At 37.5% G+C, this 24,773-nt stretch overlaps 1 protein-coding gene and 1 pseudogene across 1 annotated transcript in view; both read right to left on the bottom strand.

Moving 5' to 3' along the window:
- Nucleotides 1-674: 674 nt before the first annotated feature.
- LOC124250178 (voltage-dependent anion-selective channel protein 1-like) lies at nt 675-1,507 on the bottom strand (annotated as a pseudogene).
- Nucleotides 1,508-18,086: 16,579 nt separating this feature from the next.
- Nucleotides 18,087-24,773, bottom strand: part of LOC124251505 (Fc receptor-like protein 3) — a 30,865-nt gene continuing 24,178 nt past the window's right edge. Inside the window, exons 9-13 of the mRNA XM_046684375.1 lie at nt 23,828-23,855; nt 22,820-22,938; nt 22,553-22,621; nt 21,185-21,216; nt 18,087-21,099 (exon numbers count right to left, since the gene is read on the bottom strand). Coding sequence (XP_046540331.1) covers nt 20,956-21,099; nt 21,185-21,216; nt 22,553-22,621; nt 22,820-22,938; nt 23,828-23,855 — 392 coding nt within the window. The 3' untranslated portion in view covers nt 18,087-20,955. The remainder of the gene's footprint in view (nt 21,100-21,184; nt 21,217-22,552; nt 22,622-22,819; nt 22,939-23,827; nt 23,856-24,773) is intronic.

Below are 24,773 nucleotides of genomic sequence, written 5' to 3'. Positions count from 1 at the left end.
ATGGCTGGAGCTCCTGGAAGCTATTTCATACTGCAGTGCAAGGACAAGGAACCATATGAGAGAGAATTAACTCCTAAATTATTGGCTACATTGCATCCACCCTCTCTACACCAAAATGGCATGAAAGAAACAGCTACCACACTCTGATCTGAGTATTTTTGGTGTAAAAGAGGTGATGGACTGCGGTGGAAACAGGTCACGAATATCTGTCTAAAATCGTCCCTTTTAGGTGATTTTTTACACACCATTAAGCAGTAAGCTGCTCCTCAATTAGGGTAGGAAACCAAAGTTCAGTTCTCAAGAAGTCACAAGTTCATTCATTTGCTCAATATGAATTTACAGAATGCCTAAGCACTGTTAGCTTACATTTGCAGCCATTTCTAGATTTAAAAAAAAAAGAAAGAAAGAAAGAAAACCTGATATATCTAGAGGGGCCATCAATTCCCCCAAAGTCTATAACTATCTGAAAGGATCGTTTTTGGGAATTGGATTTCCTCTGTTTCTCTGAAATCATAACACCTTTGAGCTGAATCATCTTTAACTTGGAGATCTAACGTGATAGTTAGCAATACTGGCATCTCAGATATACAATATTAAAATGTATACTAAATTCCAAAGATAGTTATGCTGAAAAATGCTGTAAAATTAAATTGTTGTACAGTATTCATTTATGGTCAAAATTTCGGTCCTTGACTAAGCTTGTAGCAACCAGCATTGACATTCTTGCCATCCAGCAGAGCTGGCAGGTCAGTTTGCTACCTGACTTTAGGGTCTGGATGTATCTTCAACCCGTCAGGCTGGATTGTTCACTTTGGCCAAGAAGCAGGCATTAGGGTCAATCTGATACTTGGCTGCTATTCCTAAACTAGTGTTACTTTTTCCTGCTCTCCAGGAGATTGACCGTGATCTCCATCTTCCTGTTCACCTTCTGGTAAATGGAGCCACCAAACTCTATCCCGTTGTTCACCTTAGTGTGAAGCTGGAATTCACCAGTCATTTGCAGCCAACTGCAAAATTGCCCTGGATGACTCAGGATTTTGTGGTCTCAAAATTCATTTGGTAGCCAATCAACCAGCTCAGCATAGAGTGCTGCAGATTGAAGGCCCAGAGCTGTCAAAATTCACATCAGAGCCCAAGTTGCCATGCTCCAGCTTATATCCTGTCTTGATTTTAGCTTTTATTTCCCCACAGTGTTAGATGAGAAGGATGAATCACACATCAGGCCAGTCCACGTGCAAGTTGATCTTCCATGGTAATCTCGGTGACTTAGCATGTTGTCATGGTCCAATTCTCCATAAATGTCAGACCACATTCAGTCCATCTGTACCTGGTTTCCAGACTGCCTTTCACTTGGGTGGTCTCAGTGTTGGCTGAGCCTGAGTTTGTAATTCCAGTTCATTTTAAAATTTTGTTTTCAAATCAAATTTTTTAAGCCAAATCCATAGCCCTTAGTGAAGACATCCCTGACAGATCTGCCAAGATCAGCATACATGGGAGATGCAGCCATATTCTGCTCAGCAGTGGCTACAGCCCAGTTAGAGGTTGAATATTCTTATACGTCTTTGAAAGTTACACATCCTGTTTTTGTTCTGGTGGTAATTACTAACTTACTAAGATAAGTAACAGCATCCTTTTATTTTTCTTCAAAACAACTCCCTCCCACCCTTCAATCGTGAGATTGTACTCTTGAGTTTAAGTAACAGGATTTTATTAGTTTATTTTATGATCTTCTATCTATTTTGTCATTGTTTATTTAAAGAACAAAATTTTACTATTTGATTACTCACACATTTTCCATATCTTGGGGTATATTCTTGCATATATTTTTTTCTCACTGGAGCATTCTGAGAGTGTTTTCAGAGGTGTGTGTGTATATTAAAATCTCGAGGTCTGTTATACCGCAGTATATCTTTACTCACTCCCATAGTTAAATGAAAATTTAGTTAAATATAAAATTATCTATCTTCATCTAGCTAGATATAAGATTATGTGTTCCATTTTAAGAATATTATGTCCATTCACTTCTTGCATTTAGTGTTATTGTCAAGAAGTCTGAAGACAATCTGATTTCTATGACTTATAGATAATATCTTTATACTCTTGAATATGTCAGAATTTCCCCTTGATATTTGATATTCTTAAATTTTACTTTAATGTTTTGGTTTTCTCTGTCTATTGAACTTAGCAAATTACGACACTTTCAATGTGAAATCTTTCATCTTTCTCTGATTATGTAAAACTCTTTGTCACTATTTTTTCCATGGGTTTTGTCCTATTCTTTTATTTTTATCTGTAGTACATACGTTATACAGATATTGACACTGCCATCATCCATGTTTCTTTATTTTCCTTTTATAGTTTCGGTTTCTGTACCCCTTTTTGGTATTTTTACAAGAGTTTTTCTGATCCAGATAACTTTTTTCTTTAGTATGATTCTATGTAGTAATTAATCCACCTATCAGTTATTTTTATTTTGACCATTATAATTTTCAGATTTGTGATCTTTCCTTGGCTATTCTTTCACTTGTGCACAATTCGATGTGTCTAGGGAGTGTTGGGGAGTGTTTGCAGGCAGAAAACCTCCAGAGCTCTAACTGGACACAATCATTCTTGATTTGTCTGCCCACTAGAGGATTTCTCTGCCTCTTTCAATGACAATCACTCAGTCTTTGAGCTGGGGTGGACAGTGGGGAGACAGGAAATTCCAGGAGCCCAGCAGTGCACTTGTACCCACTGTTATCTGATGCCTATGATGGCTGAGTTCTAGTGCTGCCCTGATAGCTACTGCACTGACTCTGCTGGTAGAATTGGCCAGCTGGCTTTGGCAAGGAGCAGTTCAGAACAATATGAGGGAGAGAAGATCTCATCTGGAAAGCATTCTCTCACCTCCAATCTGCCTCATTCTCTCTAAGCAGCTTCTGCTTCCCTATATTTCTGTCTCTTTATGTATTTATGATAGTTTTTATATAAAGTTTTGATAGGCACCAACCTCCGTCTTGTTTATGTGGTATTGATATTGACCCTGATATCAGTTTTCCCACACTAAACCCAGCATATATGGGGTTAAAACCAAAACACTCATTCCCTGCTTACTCTCTGGCTTCCTGGCTCCAGAATCCACTGTCCTCCATGGAGACAGACACCGTCAAGGACAAGCACCTGGACTATCTCCTCCCACAAAGAGATACGGGCTGGTGGGAAAGCTGCTGACCAGCAATGTCATGGGCTTCCTCCTCTCTGCAAGTGTCTCAAGGCCAAAGACAGGCTGCTGGGAAAGCTCTGACCAGCAAGGCCATATGCTCCCCCTCCCCTACCTAAAGCCCCAAATAAAAACCCTTCCTTTTAGCTTTTCGGGGAGTTTGGGATTTCAGCATTAGCTGCCCTCTCTCCTTGCTCAGCACTGTGCAAAAATAAAATTCCTACTTTCTTCCACCACCCCTGGTGTCAGAGATTGGCTTACTGTGCAATGGGTGAGCGAACTCACTTCAGGTTCGGTAAAAGTATTTCCAAGAAAAATTTTAGGAGGAAGAGCCTAGAGCCATTTTGTCCACAAATATAAAGTTTTTAATTAAAAAGAAAAACAACATACTAGTGAAATGAAGGTCTGTGAGAAAGGTCATAGACCACCAGTTTTGAGCCTCTGATTTAAAGGGTAAATAATTGGAGATCTTTAAAAGACAGGTAGCATCTATCCACTTAGCAGAAACACGCATATTTTCAAAGCAGATATCATATGAAAACAGAACAGCCCGGGCCTGAGGAAATCACTAAGCATTTGCATGTCTAGTAGTCCTCAATCTCATCTATCTGAGGTGGAACTTTCATGCCTCCTGAGCTGGTCTAAAGGACAGCATTTCTCAAAATGTAAGAAAGGAACAGCAGGAACACTGGTACTAATTTGTTCACTGACCAAAGCTGCAAGAGAGAGAATAGTGAGAAATGAGCACAGAGCAGTATCCTCATTTCTCTCATCAATCTGCAATTCTGAGGACTTTCCCAGTTCTGTTCCACTCTTCTCTCTTTCCTTCTTTTCATATTTCTTCTTCCACATTCCACATCTCCCCAAAGGCTGTACATTTCCCATCAACACTACATTGCGTGCTTCATTTTACACCCACAAAGGAAGTTCCCAACATATACACTGCTTATTACTCAGCGCTGTTCCCTTTTCCAAGAAGTTCATCTACACTCCAGTGTGTATTCCTTTGACTATTACTTCTGCTTCTCCAGAGCCCCAATATAGCTTAAGACACAGAGCCAGGGGGAACACATGGAGAAGAAGAAGGGTTTCTCCTATGTTTTGTATGATGTACAAGTCCCTCTTTATCAACTTCAGGACAACTTTGGCTTAAAAATCCATTTCTTCATTCTAAAATTATGTACACAATGCCTACCAAGTACACAGAAAGAAGTCAGGTTTCATAGCAAAGTTCTGATCTTCCCTTGTCCACAATTAAGCAGTGACACATTATCAAAGGATGTCACTGTCTATAGTAAATTTTAATTTTTCATCTAAACAGTTTTGATTTTTATTCAGTATGGGAAAGAATAGATTACTGGGGTTTAGTATTGAAAAAAATCCCAATTACATCATTTATAAAGATTCCTGTATGATCAGAAGAGAAATTCGTGACAAAGACTTCTTTTCCTAATAGAAATTGAAATGTATCCTTCCTATATATTCTTGGAAATCTAGGTCTTCTCATTTTTTCAATTCTCAAATATCTCTGGAGACTGAAATGGAAGTGGAGATCCAGCCTCACTGTTAGGCGTTGGCCAGAGATGTGGACTCTGAGAAAGCCCCAAGGATCGCTACATACTCTGGTCTCCATCTTCTTGCTGCCCCAGATCTCATTCCAAGTTGTCCACTCCCCAAATACCAGCAGCAATGATCACAGCAGCACGAGCTCCTCATCATTCAGCATTTTGAGAAGAGACTATTTCAGCAACTGACCTGAAGAGACCTTTCAAAAAGGTAACAGGAAGCAGGGACCAGAAGCTATTCTTCAGAATGTTCTATATAAATAGAAAGCCAGGAAGAAAGAGACTCCTCCAATGTTTGATCTCTATTTCCTTATGTAAGATGCTGAGAAAATGGAGATTGCTCATTCCTATAAGTTTGTTTCAACTCTGTATCATGATAGTAATGTATAATAAGCTGATCAATCCTTCACACTGAAGTGTAGTAGCAATTGCCTCAGAGTGATGGAAGTGTAAGTGATTTTAATAGTTATATTTTTAATTTTCTCTAATTTCTTACTTTTGTATAATGAAGATATATTATCTTATATGTAAAAATCCATAGGTTCTTGTGGCCCCTCTCAGCTCAAGGGGTCCAGGTGGTAGTCCCCTCAGATTTCAGAATAGTCAGGTCATATGCATGTGTGTTAAGTGTATGGAGAAGTGTTAAATGGCAGCTCTTAGATAGTCCCCTTCTAAGATTAGAGTGGTCACTGGCAACTTAACCATTGAACCAGACCATGGTAACATGGAAAGTTACCTGAAAACCTATCATTTCCCACATGTTCTAGTAAGCCAGAAATATGTAGATAAATAATTCTTAATAGATAAGGGTGATTTGGAGTGACTAGACCAATTTATCTATGTCCCTACACAATTTTGATATATTCTACTAGAGGTTTTTATGCCATAATTACTGTTAATAATGGGAGAGTGTACTATGCCCCAGGGATGGTTAGATGTAATTAATAGCTAAGAGTAGTTCATCAGTGCTAAGGTGGTACCAGGGTTAATTGTAAGGTTGAGATTGCCCTCATCCTGTCATAAACCTATGGGATATACTAGCTCTCAGTTCTTGATGCTCAGAGCTCAGAAGTTAGGTGTTCTTGTCAAGGATGTATGATTATTTCAGTACAAAAAAATTTAAATAATAGTTGTAACCATTCTTAAATGTTTGTTTTTTCTGAAGAACTTCAAAATTATTCTGTACATTTTATAAAACATTCTAAATTATTTTTGGTAGATTGATTATCAAATTCAAACCCACAGTCATCTATGTCCCTCCCATTGGTGAACTATCTTTGGCAGGGGAGGGGATTGTACAAAACGTCAATCAAAGAGGTGTTGTGGTGAAAATTCTGATACTTGTGCTTGATAGTCATTTAGTTAGAGACCCATATTACTCAGCTCTTTGAACTTTCTTAGTACTAAGTTTAAGGCTAAGTGATAATTATGTATATTTTATTTAATGAACACTTACATAGTGCTACCTATATGCCCGACATTGTTCTAGGAGATTTATGAACACTTATTTACTCTTCATAATAACCTATGGGTTATCTCCATTTAAAGGTGAAGAAACCGAGGCATAGGAAGATTAAGTAGTTTGCTCTAGGCCACACACTTAATAGGAGATGGAGTTGGGACACACCTCAGGCAGGAGATTCCAAAGGCTGTGGTCTTACTCCTGACATGGTGGCAAATGTAAAACATTTAAGGTTTCAAAAAGACACTGACACTCTGTTGATTTTACATCAATGTGAATTTAAAAAACTGAACATTAAAGAGTGGACAGGGATTTACTCTCAAGATGGTGGTGCAGGCAGACTCTGAACTCACCTCCTCCTATGGACATAACAAATTTACAACTACTCTTGGAACAATTAGCCCTGACAGAGAACTGAAAACGGGATAAAAAGAACTCCCACAACAAGGGACAGTGCTGACTGAGGTGAAAGAGGCAGAAATTCCTTTCTGGAGAGAAAAAAAGCCACCTTCTAGCTGCTTCACAGCCAGCCAGGAGCAATCTTAAGGTATGACCCCTTTCCTGGAGAAGTAGGTGATCTGAGCATGGGAGCATTACCACAATAAGCAGCTTTTAGACACAGCACAACTGAGACAATTGCCATATCTGGCTTTGCTGGTTATCACCAACAATGGGGTATAGCCCTGGAGAAGCTATCAGTCATAAGGGGGGAAAAAAGCCTGTTCTTAAAGGGCCCATGCACAAATTCACCCATTTTGGAAAACAACTTAACATCACCAGAAGGTGCACTGTCTTTTGGTGAAAAGAGGCTCACTTCATTGGAGTTCTTCCTCTGGCCTGTTAGCCCAGGGATCTTCCCAACCCACTAGAGCATCAATGTAATCCAGCTCAGCCAGACAGGAAGGCCACCCTAGCCACAGGCCCTACACAGCAGCAAGCCTTCAGGCAACTTGTGGGCCCACATATGCAGGGTGCATGGAACCTCTGCAGCTGAGTGAGTAGGTCCACCTCTGCAGGGCAGGGTATGTGCGAGGGGTAGGCCTGTGTTGGCAGAGTGTGTGGGGCCTCTGCAGCAGGGTGACTTGGTCTGCTTCAGTGGGTCAGGGTGTGAGCATGGAACAGGACTGTATTGCTGGGATGTGTAGCCCTGCGGGCAGTGGAGCTTGTCAGCTCCAGCAAACTTGTACTTCTCAAACAGCCACATAGGGGATTGGCCCCACCTTCCAAAACCTGAAACAACTGAGTGCTCCCATGCCTATGACCAGATCCACTCAGTCACAATCTGAGAGAGCTGACAACAGCCTTGTAGGCTGGAAGTCTACAGCAATTGTAAACCCCTGAGCCTAGCAACCAGCCACACTAGGGATCAACACACTTAATGGAAGAACTACAACAGGAATGTGCTATTAGACTTTGCAGCCAACTGTGCTGGGCCTCTCTATGCCTGATAGAGTGACTGAAGGAACCATTTTAGCCACATGCAGCTGAGCATTATAAACAGCTGACTAGGAGGATAGCCAAGGATCCTCGGGCACCTGCAGCAAAAGCAACTCTGCCACAACAGAAGGACACATGTAGCTCACACAGGGGACACTCCAGGAACATTTGGAACTGGTGACAAGAAGGAAGTACACTGCTGGGCCTCATAAGACATCTCTTACATAAAGCCACCTTTCCAAGATCAGAAGACATAGCTGATCCACCTAATACATAGATATAAGCACAGAGAAGGAAGCAAAAAGAAGAGACAAGGGAATACTTTCCAAATAAGAGAACAGGACAAAATCCCAGAAAAAGAACTAAATGAGACAGAAATAAATAATCTACCTGACAAAGAATTCAAACAAAAAGTCATAAGGGTGCTCACTGATCTTGGGGGAAGAATGGATGAACTCACTGAGAATGTCAACAAAGAATTGGAAAATATAAAAAAGAACCAATCAGAAATGAAGAATACAATACTGGAAATGAAAAATTCACTAGAGGGACTCAACAACAGAATAGATGATCCAGAAGAACAGAGCAGCAAGCTGGATGCAAGACTAGAGAAATTCACGCAAGCTGAACAGATAAAAGAACAAAGAATTAAAAAGAATGAGAACAGTTCAAGGGATCTCTGGGATAACATCAAGCACACACATTCATATTATAGGGGTCCCAAACAGAGAAGAGAGAGATAGAGGGGCAGAGAATCTATTTGAAGAAATAATAGCTGAAGACTTTCCTAACGAAATGAAAGAAACAGACATCCAGGTACAGGAAGCACAGAGAGCACCAAACAAGATAAACCTAAAAGCCTCACACCAAGACACATTATAATTAAAACCTCAAAAATTAAAGATAAAGAGGGAATCCTAAAAGCTGAAAGAAAAAGGCAACAAGTAACGTACAAAAGAAACCCCATAAAGCTATCAGATGATTTCTCAGCAGAAACCTTACAGGCTAGAAGGGAGTGACATGATATATTTAAAGTACTGAAAGGGAAAAACTTACAGCCAAGAATACTCTACTGGGAAAGGTTATCATTCAAAATAGAAGGGGAGAGAGTTTCCCAGACAAGCAAAAGGTAAAGGAGTTTATCACCAAGAAACCGGTTTTACAAGAATTCTTAAAGGGACTTTTGTAAGTGGGAAAGAGAAGACCACAAATAGGAATAAGAAATTAACAAAGAAAAAAAAGCAAGAAAATCACTGGTAAACGCAAAAATACAGTAAAGGTAGCAGATAAACCACCTATGAAGATAATATGAAGGTTAAAAGACAAAAGTACTAAAATTACCTATTTCAATGATAAGAGGGTAATGGATACACAAACACACACAAAACAGGTTAGATATGATATCAAAAATATAAAATGTGGGAGAAGGAGAGTAAAAGAGTAGAGCTTTTAGAAAGAGGTCAAACTAAGGAGACCATCAAGTTTATACAGCTTGCCATATATATAGATTATTATATATGAACTGCATGGTAGTCATAAACAAGAAACTATAATAAATACACAAAAAATTAAGAGAAAAGAACCCAAACATGATACTAAAGAAAGCCATCAAACCACAAGGAAAGAGAGCAAGAGAAGAAGAAAGGAATAGAAAAGAACTGTTAAAACACCCTGGAAAAAAGTACCAAAATGGCAATAAGAACATACTTATCAATAGCTAGTTTAATTGTCAATGAACTAAATGATCCAATCAAAAGGCATAGGGTAGCTGTTTGGATAAAAAAACAAGACCCGTATATATGCTGTGTACAAGAGACACACTTCAGACCTGAAGACACTCACAAACTGAAAGTGAAAGGTTGGAAAAAGATTATCCATGGAAATGGCAATGAAAAGAAAGCTAGGATAGCAATACTTATATCAGACAAAATAAACTTTAAAATAAAACCTATAACAAGAGACAAAGAAGGGCACTCCATAATGATAAAGGGAACAATCCAACAAGAGGACATAACAAGTGTAATTATCTGTACACCCGACATATGAGCACCTAAATACATAAACCAATTATTAACAAACATAAAAGGAGAAAAATATAGTAACACAATGATAGTACGGGACTTTAACACTCCACTTACACCAATGGATAGATCATCAAAATGGAAGATCAATAAGGAAACACTGGCTTTAAACAACACATTAGACCAGATGGACTTAGTAGATATATAGGGAACATTCCATCCAAAAACCACAGAATACACATTCTTTTCAAATGCACATGGAGCATTCTCCAGGATTGATCACATGTTAAGCTACAAAACAAATCTCAATAAATTTAGAATGTTGAAATAATACCAAGAATTTTTTCTGACCACAAAATTATAAAACTAGACACCACCTACAAGAATAAAGTCAAAAAAACCCACAAATATGTGAAGATTTAACAAAATGCTACTGAACAACGATTGGGTGAATGAAGAAATCAAAGAAGAAAGAAAAAAATACCTGGAGACAAATGAAAATGAAAATATGACATGTCAAAATTAATGGGATACAGCAAAAACAGTTCTAAGAAGGAAGTTTATAGCAATACAGTCCCATCTCAACAAATAAGAAAAATCTCAAATGAAGAATCTAACAGTGCATCTAAACAAACTGGAAAAAGAAGAACAAAGCCAAAAATCAGTAGAAGGAAAGAAATAATAAAAATCAGAGCAAAAAGAAATAAAATAGAGACTAAGAAAACAATAGGAAAAAAAATCAATGAAACGAAGAGCTGATTCTTTGAAAAGATAAACAAAATTGACAAAATTTTAGTTAGACTCACCAGCAAAAAAAGAGAGAAGCCTCAAATAAATAAAATCAGAAATGAAAGAGGAGAAATTACCATGGAAACCTCAGAAATACAAAAGACTACAAGAGAATACTATGAAAAGCTATACACCAACAAATTGGATAATCTGGAATAAATGGGTAAATTCTTAGAATCATACAACTTTCTAAAACTGAATCAAGAAGAAATACAGAATTTGAATAGACCAATCACCAGTAAGGAGACTAAAACACTAATCAAAAACCTCCCAAAAAATAAGAGTCCGGGATCAGGCAGCTTCCCTGGTGAATTCTATCAAACATTCAAAGAAGATGTAATACCTACCTTTCTCAAATTCTTCCAAAAATTGAAGAGGAGAGGAAGCTTTCTAATTCATTACCCTGATATCAAAACCAGACAAGAACGACACAAAAAAAGAAAATTACAGGCCAATATCACTGATGAACATTGATGCAAAAGTCCTCAACATAACACTAGCTAATAGAATACAGCAATACATTAAAAAGACCATACAGCATGACCAAGTGGAATTTATTCTGGAGATCCAGGGATGGTTCAAAATCTGCAAATCAATCAACATGATATACCACATTAACAAAACGAAGAATAAAAATCACACGATCATCTCAATAGATGCAGAGAAAGCACTTGAGAAGATACAGAATCCACTTATGATATAAACTCTGATTAAATTGAGTATGGAAGGAAAGCACCTCAATATCATAAAGGCCATGTATGATAAACCCACAGCTAATATCATTATCAATAGAGAAAACTGAAAGATATCCCACTAAGACCAGGAACTGGACAAGGATGCCCACTGTCACCAGTCTTATTTAGCATAGTAGGGAAGCCCTAGCCAGAGCAATCAGGCAAGAAAAAGAAATAAAAGGTATCCAAATTAGAAAGGAAGAAGTGAAGCTGTCACTATTTGCAGATGGTATGATCTGATGTATAGAAAACTCTAAAGAATCCATCAAAAAACTTTTAGAAATAATAAGTATATATGGGAAAGTTGCAGGGTAAAAAATCAACATACAAAAATCAGTTGTGTTTCTATACATTAACAATGAAGTAGCAGAAAGAGAAATTGAGTACAATCCCATTTACAACTGCAGTAAAAAGAATAAAATAACCAGAAATAAACTTAACCAAAGAGGTGAAAGATCTGTACACTGAAAACTATAAGATATTGATGACAGAAACTGAAGAAGATACAAAGACATGGAAAGATATTCCATGCTCTTGGATTGGAAAAATTACCATCATTAAAATGAGCATACTTCCTAAACCAATCTACAGATTCAATGCATTCCCTATCAAAGTTCCAACATTTTTCACAGAAATAGAACAAAGAATCCTAAAATTTATATGGAAGAACCAAAGACCCTGAATAGCCAAAGGTATCCTGAGAAAAAGAAAAGCTGGAGGTATCACACTCCCTGATTCCAAAGTATACTACAAAGCTATAGTAACCAAAACATGCTGCTGGCACAACAAAAGACACACAGATCAATGAAACGGAATGGAGATCCCAGAAATAAACCCACACATCTATGGACAGCTAATCTTTGACAAAGGAACCAAGAACATACAATGGAGAAAGGAAAGCCTCTTCAACAAGTGGTATTGGGAAAACTGGACAGATACATGCAAAAGAATGAAAGTAGACCATTCCCTTATACCATGCACAAAAATCAACTCAAAATAGATTAAAGATTTGAATGTAAGACCTGAAACCATGAAACTTTTAGCAGAAAACATAGGCAGTATGGTCTTTGACATCAGTCTGAGCAGCATATTTTCAAGTACCATGTCTGACCTGCAAGAGAAACAATAGAAAAAAATAAACAAATTGGACTACAGCAAATTAAAATGCTTTAATAGCAAAGGAAACTATCAATGCAATGAAAAGACAATCAAACAATTGGAAGAAGATATTTGCAAACCGTATATCTGATAAGGGGTTAATATCCAAAATATAAAGAGAACTCATACATCTCAGCAACAAAAAAAAACTTACACCCCAATTTAAAAATGGACCAGGGGCTGGCCCAGTGGCCAAGTGGTTAAATTCACATGCTTGGCTTCTGCGGCCCAGGGTTTTGCGGGTTCGGATCCTGGGCATGGACATGGCACAATCTATAAGGCCATGTTGAGGCAGCATCCCACATAGCACAACCAGAGGCACTCACGACTAGAATATACTACTCTGTACTGGGGGGGCTTTGGAGAGAAGAAGAAAAAATAAATTAAATAAATAAATAAAAGAAGAAGATTGGCAACAGCTGTTAGCTTAGGTGCCAATCTTTAAGATAAAAAATGGGCCAAAGATCTGAACAGATATTTCTCCAAAGAAGATATACAGGTGGCCAACAGGCACATGAAAGGCTGTTCAACATCATTAACTATCAGAGAAATGTGAATCAAAACTACAACGAGATATCATCTCACTCCCGTCAGAATGGCTATAATTAACAAAACAGGAAACAACAAGTATTAGGTAGGTTGTGAAGAGAAGGGAACTCTCATACACTGCTAGAGGGAGTGCAAACTGGTGCAGCCACTATGGAAAACAGTGTGGAGATTCCTCAAAGAATTAAGAATAGAACTACCATACTATCCAGCTATACCACTGTTGGGTATTTATCCAAAGAACATGGAAACAGGAATGCATAAAGATACATGCACCCTATGTTCATTGCAGCATTATTCACAAGAGCCAAGACTCGGAAGCAACCTCAGTATCCATCAAGGGATGAATGGTTAAAGGTGATGTGGTATATACACAACAATGGAACACTACTCAGCCACAAGAAATGATGACATCCAGCCATTTGTGACGACATGGATGGAACTTCAGGGTATTATGCTAAATGAAATAAGTCAGAGGGAGAAAGTAAAATACCATATGATCTCACTCACGAGTAGAAGATAAAAACAAGAAACAATCACATAGAGACAGATTGGATTGGTGGTTACCAGAGGGGGAACCAGGTGTAATGACAGATTGTAATTAGTCTTTGGGCGGTGAACATGATGTAATCTACACAAGAATTGACATATACTATGTACTCCTGAAATTTACATAATGTTATAAATCAATGTTACCTCAATAAAAAATAAGTAATACCGAATTTCATGTTGCTTACAAGTAACACACTTGAAATATAATGACACAAATACGTTGAAAGTAAGTGAATGGAGAAAGATACATTATTTAAGCAGTAAGCATGAGAGAGCTGAGGTGGTTACATTAAGGCTAGATATAATAGACTTCAAGACAAAGAGTATTTTTAGAGATAAAGAGGGATAATTCATAATGATAAAAGGGGCATTTCAGGAAGACATAATTATTAATGTGTATGCATCTAATATCAGAGTCTCAAAATACGAGAAGCAAAAATCGATGGTATAGTGTGAGAAATAGATAATTCTATAATCATAATAGGAAATTTTAACATTCCTGTTTCAGCCGTTGATAGGACACTAGACAAGGAAAATTTGAACAACATTCTTAACTTCCTTAACTTAATTGATATTTACTACATTCCAGAATACTCATCAAGATAGATCACATATCAGGTCATAAAACAAGTCCCAATAAATCTGAAAGGGCTGAAATAATAGAATGTTCCCCAATCACAACATAATTAAATTAGGAAGCAATATAGATGGTCGGTAGCTTACAATGAGTCGACTTACAATTTTTCATCTTTATGATGGAGCAAAAGTGATACACATTCAGTAGAAACTGTACTTCAAATTTGAATTTTGGTCTTCTGGACTAGAGATATACAGTACAATACTCTCTGGTGATGCTGCTCAGCAGCAGCGAGCTGCAATTCCCAGTCAACCCAACGATCAGAAGGATAAACAACTAATACAACCATTCTGCACCCATACAACCATTCTGTTTTTCACTTTCAGTACAGTTTTCAATAAATTATATGAGACAGTCAACAATTTATCATAAAGTAGGCTTTGTGTTTGATGGTTTTGCCCAACTGTCGGCTAATGCAAGTGTTCTGAGTGCGTTTAAGGTAGTCTAGCCTCGGCTATGATGCTCACTAGGTTAGGTGTATTAAACCTATTTTGATTTATGATATCTTCAACTTACAATGGGTTTATAAGAACATAACTCTATCATAAGTCAAGCAAGATCTGTACCAATAAGATATTTGGGAAAATCCCCAATATTTGGAAATTAACAACGTATTTTTAAATAATTAGTGAGTTGAAAAAATCCTAACGACTATTAAAAACTATTAGGAACTGAATAAAATACTAAAAAAAATAAAAATAAAAATAATCTAGAAGAAAGCAGGAAAAGTAAGCAGAGAAATAAAAACCAGGAAAACACAAAACTATGAAATGGAGTACCCAGATGTAACCATACCAATAATAATAAAATGTGTGGGACGCAGATAAACCAGCATTAGTATCAAAACCTTAGGTTTTAATGATTACATTAGAAAGGAAGAAAGGTCTAAAATGAATAATTCAAGGTACCACTTTAAAAAGCAAGAAAAAGAGGAACAAAGCAGACAATGTATTCACTTTCTATTGTTGTGTAGCTTAAATTTAGTAGCTTAAAACCACAAACATTTATTATCTCACAGTTTCAATGGGTCAGGAGCCTGGTGTGTTTTCAGCTGGGTCTTTTGCTCAAGGTTTCAGAAGGCTGAAATCAAGGTGTCAGCTGAGGGGATCCACATAAGGAGGCTGAACTCCGAAGAGATCCACTTACAAGTTCCCTTCATTTCCTTTCAGTTGTATGACTGAGGTCCTCTTTTTCTCACCAGCTGCTGGCTGGGGACCACCCTCACCTCCTAGAAGCTGCCTCTCTCTTCATAGGCATTTTACAACATGACAAGTTTGTTTCTTCCTTGAGGCCTGCAGAAAAATCTTTCTGCTGCTTCACTTCTTTTTAAAGACATCTGATTAAGTAGCTTAGGAAAATCTCCCTTCTAATTAGTTGAAAATAAATGATTAGTAATCTAATCACTGAGTGATATCCCATCGTATTTACAAGTCCTGATCATACTCAAGAGGAAAGGATAATACAATGATGAGAGTCTTTGGGAGCAGAAATCTTGGGAGCCATCAAAGAATTCTGCCTACCACACACAAAATAAGTAGAAAGAATAAAGTAATAAAGATAAAAGCAGAAATCAACAAAATGGAAAACAAAAAAATAGAGTCAATTAACAAAGACAAAGCTGGTTCTTTGCTAAAATTGAGACACTCTTAGCTAAACAGATCAAAAAGAAAAAGAGAGCAAATACAACAAACAGTGTTAGGAATGAAAGAGAAGTTAGTACTACAAATGCTTCAGACATTAAAAAATTCGAAAATATGATGTAAAATTTTGTGCTAACAAATTTACCAACTAGAAGAAATGGACATATTGCTCAGAAAATACAACTTGCCAAAACTGACACAAAAAGAAAAAATTTGTGAATAGTCCTCTATCAATTAAGAGCCTAAATTCCTTACCAAAAAACTTTCCCCCACAAAAAAAATTCAGATCCAAACAGCTTCACTACTGTATTCTATTAAAGAAAAATAAAATATCAATCCTACCTGAACTCACAAAATTGAGGAATATTACCACAAAATACTAGAAATTAGAAAATGAAATAAAAACTCCACTTACATTAGCATATAATATAAAATCATTAGAAATTAATTTAATAAAGGGGGTGCAAAAAGGAAATTTAAAAAGACCTAAAGAAATGAAAAGTTATATAAATTTCATCGATTGGAAGACTGTGTTGTTAAGAGGGCAATTCTCTTCAAATTGATCTATAGATTCAATGAGATCCTAATCAGAATTCTAACAGACTTTTTCAAATAAATTAAAATTCCAGTGTAAAACCCTATGAGTTTTAAGTATATATTAGTTAAATTAATTTATATTAGTTAAAACAACTTTGGGAAAAAAATAAAGTTGATGAGCTTACACCAACTGATCTCAAGACTTAAAACAAAGCAACAGTAATCAAGAAGAGTGGTTTTGGGCATAGGGACAGATGTATAAGATCAATGGAATGGAATAGTCTAGAAGTAGACCTGTGTTTATATGGTCAATTGAATGTTGACAAAGGGACAAGGTAATTCAATGGGAAAAAAAGTAGTTTTTTGAAGAAATGGTAGTGAAACAAATGGATGTCTGTATGGGAAAATATTAACATCACCTCTCACCTCATGCCATATGAAAAAGACATTTGAAATGTGTCACATATACAAATATAAGAGCTAAAACTAATAAATTTCTAAAAAATAATATAGGTAAAAATCTTTATGACATTCAGTTAGGCAAATTGTTTTTAAACAAGATACACAAACCATAAACCATAAGAGAAAAAAGTGGTAAATAATTTCTATTAAATCAAAAATGTTTGCTCTTTGAAAGACACGGTAAAGAAAATGTAAAGGCAAGTCACAAACCAAAAGGAAGTATTTGCGAAGTATATATCTGACAATGGGATATATATCCCAAATATATAATGAACTTCAGTAACTGGATAAGAAGACAAACAACTCAAATTAGAAAGAGGCAAAAGAAAGTTTATTCAGCAAATAATGCTGTAACAACTCGATATTCACAAGGAAAAAATGAACAGTTTTTTTTCACACTATACATACACACACACACACACACAAATTCACTTTAAATTGCACATGGACCTAAATGTAAAAGTGAAAACTAGAAAAAAAATGAAACAAATAGGAGAGGACCTTTTGACCTTGGGGTGTACTTTCTTCTTTAGGAAACATAAAACATACACATAAAATTTAAAAGCTGACAAATTGGACTTGATCAAAACTAAAAACTTTTGCTCTAAAAAGAGACCATTGAGAAAATAATAGGCAAGCTATGGAAATGGAAAAAATATTTGCAACATATAAATCATACCAGAATATATTCAAAAACTCTTGCAACTCAATAATAAAAAGGAAAACAACCCATTAAAAAGAGGGAGAGATGCAAACAGATGCTTCACAAAAGATCTGTAGAGAGCCAATATGGACTTGAGAAGATAATCAGCATCATTGATCATCAGGGAAATTAAAGCCATAATGAGATAACACTGTGCTAGACTACATACTCCTTAGAGTGACTAAAATTACAGACTGAAAAAGTCAATTGTTGGCAAGGATGTGGAGCAACTGTAGCTATCATAAACTTCTCATGGGAATGTAATATGGTACAGCCGTTTTGGAAAAGAGCATTGCAGCCTCTTAAAGTGTTGAACATAAATCTACTATGTGACCCTGCAATTGCACTCTACGGTATGACAAAAGAGCAGTAAGCATATGTTTACACAAATACTTGTACATGAATATTTATAGCAGCTTTATTTTTAATAATGATGAAATAATCCAAATGTTCACTAATAGGTAAATGGATAATCAAAACGTGGTATATCCATACAATGTAATATTACTTGGCAATGAAAAGGGATATACTATGCATACATGAAAACTGCGAATGAATCTCAAAATCTTTTTTTCCTAGTGAAAGAATCCAGACACAAAAGAGTCTATACTGTAGGATTCTATTTACATAACATTTTAGAAATCTATAGTGTCAGAAAGCATATCAATGATTACATAAGATGGCGGTAGAGGGAAAGCAGTATTGCTTAGAGGATGAGGAAACTTTGGGGGGTGATGGAGATTTCAGCATCTTGATTGTGGTGGTGGGGGGTTCACGGATGTATACATCTGTCAAACTCATTGAATTGTACACTTTAAAAATGTGCAGTTTGTTGCACATAAATTATTCTACAATAAATTTGTAAGCAAATAAACATAATGTAAAGAAAGAAATTATAGTAATGTGTCAAATCTTGAAGCTTCAAATTTACTTTCTTGACTAATTCAAAAAATAATTTTCTCTTGAATCTTCTCCCAAATATTTCTTAGACTTCCTGACTGCTTACAGGTACTATTATTTGCCCTCAGTTTGAGGACCTGGATATGGAGTTCTGGGAGGGAGGCTCTCATAAGCTCGGAACTATTCTATGCACTCTAGAGTCTCTCTGGTCCCCATCTCTTGCTGCCATTTGCTGGTTCTCTTCTTGTTAGAGGCTGCTGTCCTTGGTGCTGCTTGCACCACTGACTGGCACTCCTGGAGAGTGACTCTCACTGTCCATGGGATGCTGCCTAGATCCTGTCTTTCTCCTTTAGGAATTTTCTCTCTTAAGTCAATAAAGAAACATTTGTCCTTTTTCATCACTCTTCCAAATGGATTTCTCACAGTTGGCACTTGGTGATATTGACTCCTCCCCCATATACAGCTTTATTCTTCCTGGATCCCAAAGTGGGGAGGCATTTGGAGCAAAATTTAAGCACAGATATAGATTACACCTGGATCTCTTGCACCCTTGAAAGGCCAGGCATACATTCCAGATTGCATTTTGTACCTAGTAACATGGTGACAAGACATATAAGCCCCTTTAATAAGAAAAATATGTATGACCTCTTTAAGAAAGAAGTAGGTTTTTTTCTCAGCAAATTATCTTGCTAGTTGAATTCATAAGCCTATGATTAAAAACCTCAAATCAGATTGCACTTTTCTAAAGTATATGTTATACTTTCTGTTGTCTAACCTTCTGACCCCCAAGGGTAAAAGCCAAAAATATAAAATACACTTAATACTTTTATGCTTGAGTTATTTTCCAGTTTTGCAAAACATCGTTGTGTTATTTACTTAAAGTCATGAATAATGACTGGTGTAAAATCCATGACGTCCATACATTATAACAGTTGATATAAATCAGTCATTAGTGAACTTACTAGCTTCTTTTCTTAAGATCTATTGTTTTCAGAGCTAATAAAATTTGCGTGTAACACTAGGTGATAGATCCCAACAATTTCAGTTATTCATTTCTTGCCCCAGCAAATCTTATGAATAAAAGTTATTCTGCCATTTTTCCTGAAACTTAAGCACAAAGTCACACTTTAAAAATTTTTTCTCTTCAGTGGTAGACATTCAATGTTTGTCAGTCAGTTGAGGAATGGATTAGGGGTCTTTGAGCAAAAGAAGGGGTTGTCCTCCTTTGAGCCTACTGATTGCCTTGCGTCTATCTCTATATCCACTGCCAGAACAGGTCATGAGGGCTCCCGAGTGACACTAAGTTTTGCCATCTGAGTCACGTGAATCATTGGCTCTACTGGGCTTACAGGGTTTGTGCTGATGCTTCTGTAGTCTTCAAATATTGGATGTTGAATAATTAAACAGCAAAAACTAACCTGCCTCAGGTAGGAAGAATGTTTGATCCTGTGAGACCAAAGTATCTTGAAGACCAAAAATTCTGTGTGGGTAGAGAGGTGTGTCATATGTCTGCATCTATTTTATTATTTATCTACCATCATCATCATTATCATCATCAACATTATAATCACCGATCATTTATCGTCTATATATCTATGTATAAATCTGTATTAATCTGCTCTGGCTGTCATTACAAAATGCCACAGAGTAGGTGGCTTAAATATCAGACGCTTATTTTCTCAGAGTTTAGAGCCTGGAAATCGAAGATCCAGGTGCTGATAGGGTTGGTTGCTGGTGAGACTTCTCTTTCCGGCCACCTTGGGCTGCGCAGATGGTGCCTTCTTGCTGTGTACTCACATAACCTTTCCTCTATGTGCACAAGAAGAGATAGAGAGATCTCCAGTGCCTCTTCTTGTTCTTGTAAGGACACCAGGCCAGTTGGATTACAGCCTGACCTCGTGACTTCATTTAACCTTAATTACCTCCTTAAAAACCCTATCTCCAACTATCATCACATTGGGGTTAGGGCTCCAACATATGAATTCTGAGGGAACACAACTCAGTCCATAACACTACGTAATCAGATAATTTAGAAGCTCTATCTCTTTAAATAAACTGGGCTATTTTTTTCAAATACATATTTCATCAAGAAATAGTATATATGTAGATAGAATGAATCCTTTTGATCATTTCCAATTTGGTAGCTGGAACATAACATATACACCAGAACATCAGCAATGCCACTACCAAACACACATGCACAAAAGAAAAAAAATGTTTAGATCAAACTACTTATGCAGAGAGAGTACATTAAAAGCTTTCAATCACACTTCAATTAAATAACTACGTTGCGCCCTTATGACTCTGGCCAGGTCATTTCTCCCTCCTCCTCTATTCCATGGACCCAGGTGCTGAAGGCCTACCTGCATTGCTTTCATATGTACGTCTACTGAAAAAAGAATGCAGTATTTACTCAAACAAACGCCCACTCTATTCCTAGAGATGAACAGACCCAGAGACAGAGGAGGCTGGCAGATATTTCACACAGCCTCAAGTCCCCTCCAGCCTCCTTGGAGGCTGAGTCATGGAGGCAGAGGGTGCATGGTTGGAGAATATAGGGAGAATAGCAGGGACTGATTTGCAGGGTCTCTGGAGGTCACTCTGGGTAAAGGGCTAGTGGTCCAAGGCCATTGATGCACATGGGACATTCTCATAGCTTTCTGTAGCATCTTCATGGGCCCAGCCTCCACTGCTGGCCTGACCTGCAGAATCATCTGGATGTGTCTTCTTCACTTCTGAATAGATGACTGTGGATCCCTGGTGGGAAAAAATACAAACAATAAATACCTAAATATAGGTGAGGAAGAGCAGAAGGGAAAGAAAGCCAGAAAATGTGACCCACCTCGTGCTCCCAATGCATCCTTGGTGAATTTGCTGTTGGATGGAGAAGGGAAAGAAAAGTATTAAACAGTGGATGATATATTCCAACTTACAAGTTACTCACAATGCATTCCAAGCCAACATTTCCTCTGCTGACTCATCTCTTGACTGTTTCCTCTGCTGAATAATTCTAAGCCCTCACAGGCAAAGGGTCCCAACCTGCTCCCCTCCACACACATCATAAGCCTTGCCCTTGCCCACCAAATGCCCAGAATCACTTTCCTGATGATTTCCTTCTTTCTCCACTGCCATCACAACCCCAACAGAGAACCACCCTACCCCCAAACACAGGGCATCTATGACTAGACTGATCATCTGGGAACAGATGTCAAATAAGATTCACTTCACTTTGCAGTGGGAAATTGGAGGCGGTCAGAGAGAGAGTTGGTATTCTAAGGCCACACAGTAATTTCCCAGGAAGACAATTACAGTAGAATATTAAGAAAATTCAGTATGTGTATTTCTTCCATCCTTCCAAGGGGTTCTTTGGATCTCTTTCATAAAAAATGCAACAAGTATTATAGGCACCAAGATAGACATACACATCGAATTATGCTATGTAACTAGGAAAGGGCAATCAGTTCCTCCCAGGTTAGGACATAAAGAGGGCTGGTGGGAGTCACTCCAAGTCTCACAGTGGTTCCTGAACTGTGTCTTGAAATGTGAGCAAGGGTCAGCAAGTAAACTAAAGGCAAGGACATCACAGGACAAATAAGAAGCATGAGAACCAAAGCATGAAACAGCCCAGTATGATCAGGAAAGATGTCAAGAGTTCAGTATGGCTAGAATAAGCTCATAAGGCAGAACTTAGAGTGGGGCCAGAGTTCAGAGGGAGGCAAGGGTCATCCTTTAGAATGGAGAGTCATTGCGGGCAGTTAATATACTCAATGATGAGATCTATTGTATATCTCAGAGGGATCATGTGGGAAACAGATTGTTGGAAGGTGGGAGGATAACAAGATCACAAATAATAAGACTAATGAAGAGAATTACAATTGTCTGCACAATAGATTACGAGAAGCTTAATTTAGCAATTATATTCATTCATTCATTCAAAAAATATTTGAGGGGGCCTATAGTTTGCCAAGTATTGCACTAGATGCTTTGATACATTAGTGAAAGATTATACTGTCTGTCCTCAAGGAATCTGTGGGGTGGCAGTGTAGACAGCTAAGATGGAATGAGCGATTATATGATTGGCAAGACAAGAGAAGCAGGAAATTTCTTCCATTTTGGACTCATATTTGAGATGACTCTTTGATCAAAGACTCCTTGCTAGATCTGACAACATACTGTCACCTCACCTCTACTTGTCTGCAAGATGTCTTACCTAAATGTTCTTTTGTAGGCTGGGTGCTCCTGACCTGGGAATAAACCAAGTCACTATCTCCAGGATTCACTGTGAGAGAATAAATCATAGCTGGCTGTAGTCAAGAGCCCACACTCTAGACCCTTCCTCCCAGCCACCAAGTTCTACCCCCAACAGAGTGATAGGAATGCCATTATAAATTTAATGTGACTGAGCTCTATACTGTTGCTCACTCTCCTCCCTCCCTGGCTCTTCCCTGGAGCCCTCTGAGCCTTAGGAAGTCCTCACCATTGCTGTACACTGGCTGCAGCTCCATTAGGGCTGGTAGCTCAGAGTGAGTGGGTTCTTGGGTGTCTGTGCTGAAAGGCTTGGACAAAGAAGGTTCCTGACACTCATTGGGACTGTAACTGTGACAGGGTGGGGAGAGACAAGGGAGAAAAGTATTTGTAGATTATACAGAGTCTCAGGGAAATCAATACCCAGGAAGAGCCCAGCATAGTAAAAATATCATGGTTGCTTACTCTAAGAGTCTGCGTGAGTTTTTCAAGAGAGTGTCAGAAGGGATGTGGCACAAGATGAAGGCCAGGGCAGCATTACAGAGAAGGCTGTCTAAGGCAAGGTTAGAGGGCTAAAGCTACACAGTCTCAATGTCACTTTGATAGAGTAAAACTTGTATTTGCCTAATTTTTTATTATTCTCAAAAATGTAAATGCTTCAACATTGATACACAAAGACTTCTGCATTCCCACAGAATTTGACTTTTGTCTTTTGTAAAAGGCCCCTTTCGATTTTCTGTCCATATTACAATAATCTACCCTTCCTGTAAGATACCATGAAGGCACTTCATGAAAAGTGCTGTGGTTTTTTTCTCAATGTGATTTCCTTCTGCAGTTAATATTGTGAATTGAACATTGCCGGCATTCGGGAATCATTTCCTGAATGAGTGTGTGAGTGGAGGAATGAGCAATAAGGCAATGAATGAATTGTAGTTGTAAGAGAGATGGTGTAATTAAGATGTCAATGGTCAATTCTCTACTGCAGCACATCTAAAGAAGTAGATAAATTAACACGGAAAGCAAATAACATGAATTCTGTGTATAATTAAGTATAAATTAGTATTATTCACAAATGTGATTGAAAGTCGTCTTCTTAATCACATTTTTGGATTTCCCAAGAATTTGAAAATGTTAATAGGAGGTTCAGTCAAAAATTTTTAATGTACATATTCCATGTTCCTATCTTATGGGTATAAATAAATCCTGAAGATGTTGGCAGCACAAGAAGCAGAGACCTCACCCAGGTGTTCCAGTGGCAGAAAGTCCTCCTGAAAAACACACAAAGGAACATTGATGGTAAGTGAGCTGTGTGCATAACATGCTCTATGTTAGAATATCCCTTCCTAGAAGTCAGATTCATTCTAGATCTCAGCTACGACGAATCTGAGAGAACATCCAACTCCATTCCCCATGTCATGTTTTAAATAAGGAAGGTGGGGTCTTGAAAGACATTTGCACAGAATCACACTTATTCTGAATCATTATTCAATCAGTAATATCAGCATGATCTGTAAGTAGTAGTGACCAAATAGCAGAAGAGAGACAATTAAATGTTTCCCTCTGGGTCAAATGCTTCCCTCACTGCCACTTCTCTATCCTGACTGTAGCCCTATGAGGAGAGACAAGGAGACTGAGGCCTTGAGAGGGGTTAAAACTGATACAGAATTCTTAAACAAGCATGAATCATTAGGACTACCATAATAATCTAAGACCTCTCTTTATCAGTGACCCTTACACATCCATTCCAACACTGGGTACATAATGTTTTCTCCACACTTCTTCTTTCCTTCTCTTTCATCTGGCCAATTCCAATTTACCTTTCCTCCTCAAGAGTTTTCCCTGATACCAATAGGCTGGATTAACTGACCTATGTCCATGCACCCAGAACCCTGAAATATTAAATTACTATATTGTACTATAATTATTTATTTCTATATTTGTCTCTAACTTTCTCCTTAATGAATCAGTGTGTAACATGAGGCCGCAAACCTTGTCTTAATTATTTTGCATTCCCATACCTAAAATCTTGAAAATATTCAATATCAATTTGTAAAACAACTGAACAAATTAAAGCATGTACATTGAGGAATAAAAGAATGACAAATTGACAGTTTTACAAAAGATGATTACATGTAAATCTAATCTGTAAGATTTATCCACCAGCCTTGAAAATACGGCAGTTTTCC

The sequence above is a fragment of the Equus quagga genome, chromosome 13 (genome assembly GCF_021613505.1).
Source record: "Equus quagga isolate Etosha38 chromosome 13, UCLA_HA_Equagga_1.0, whole genome shotgun sequence".
NCBI lineage: Eukaryota > Metazoa > Chordata > Mammalia > Perissodactyla > Equidae > Equus > Equus quagga.
This window is presented reverse-complemented; position numbering and strand designations above follow the sequence as displayed.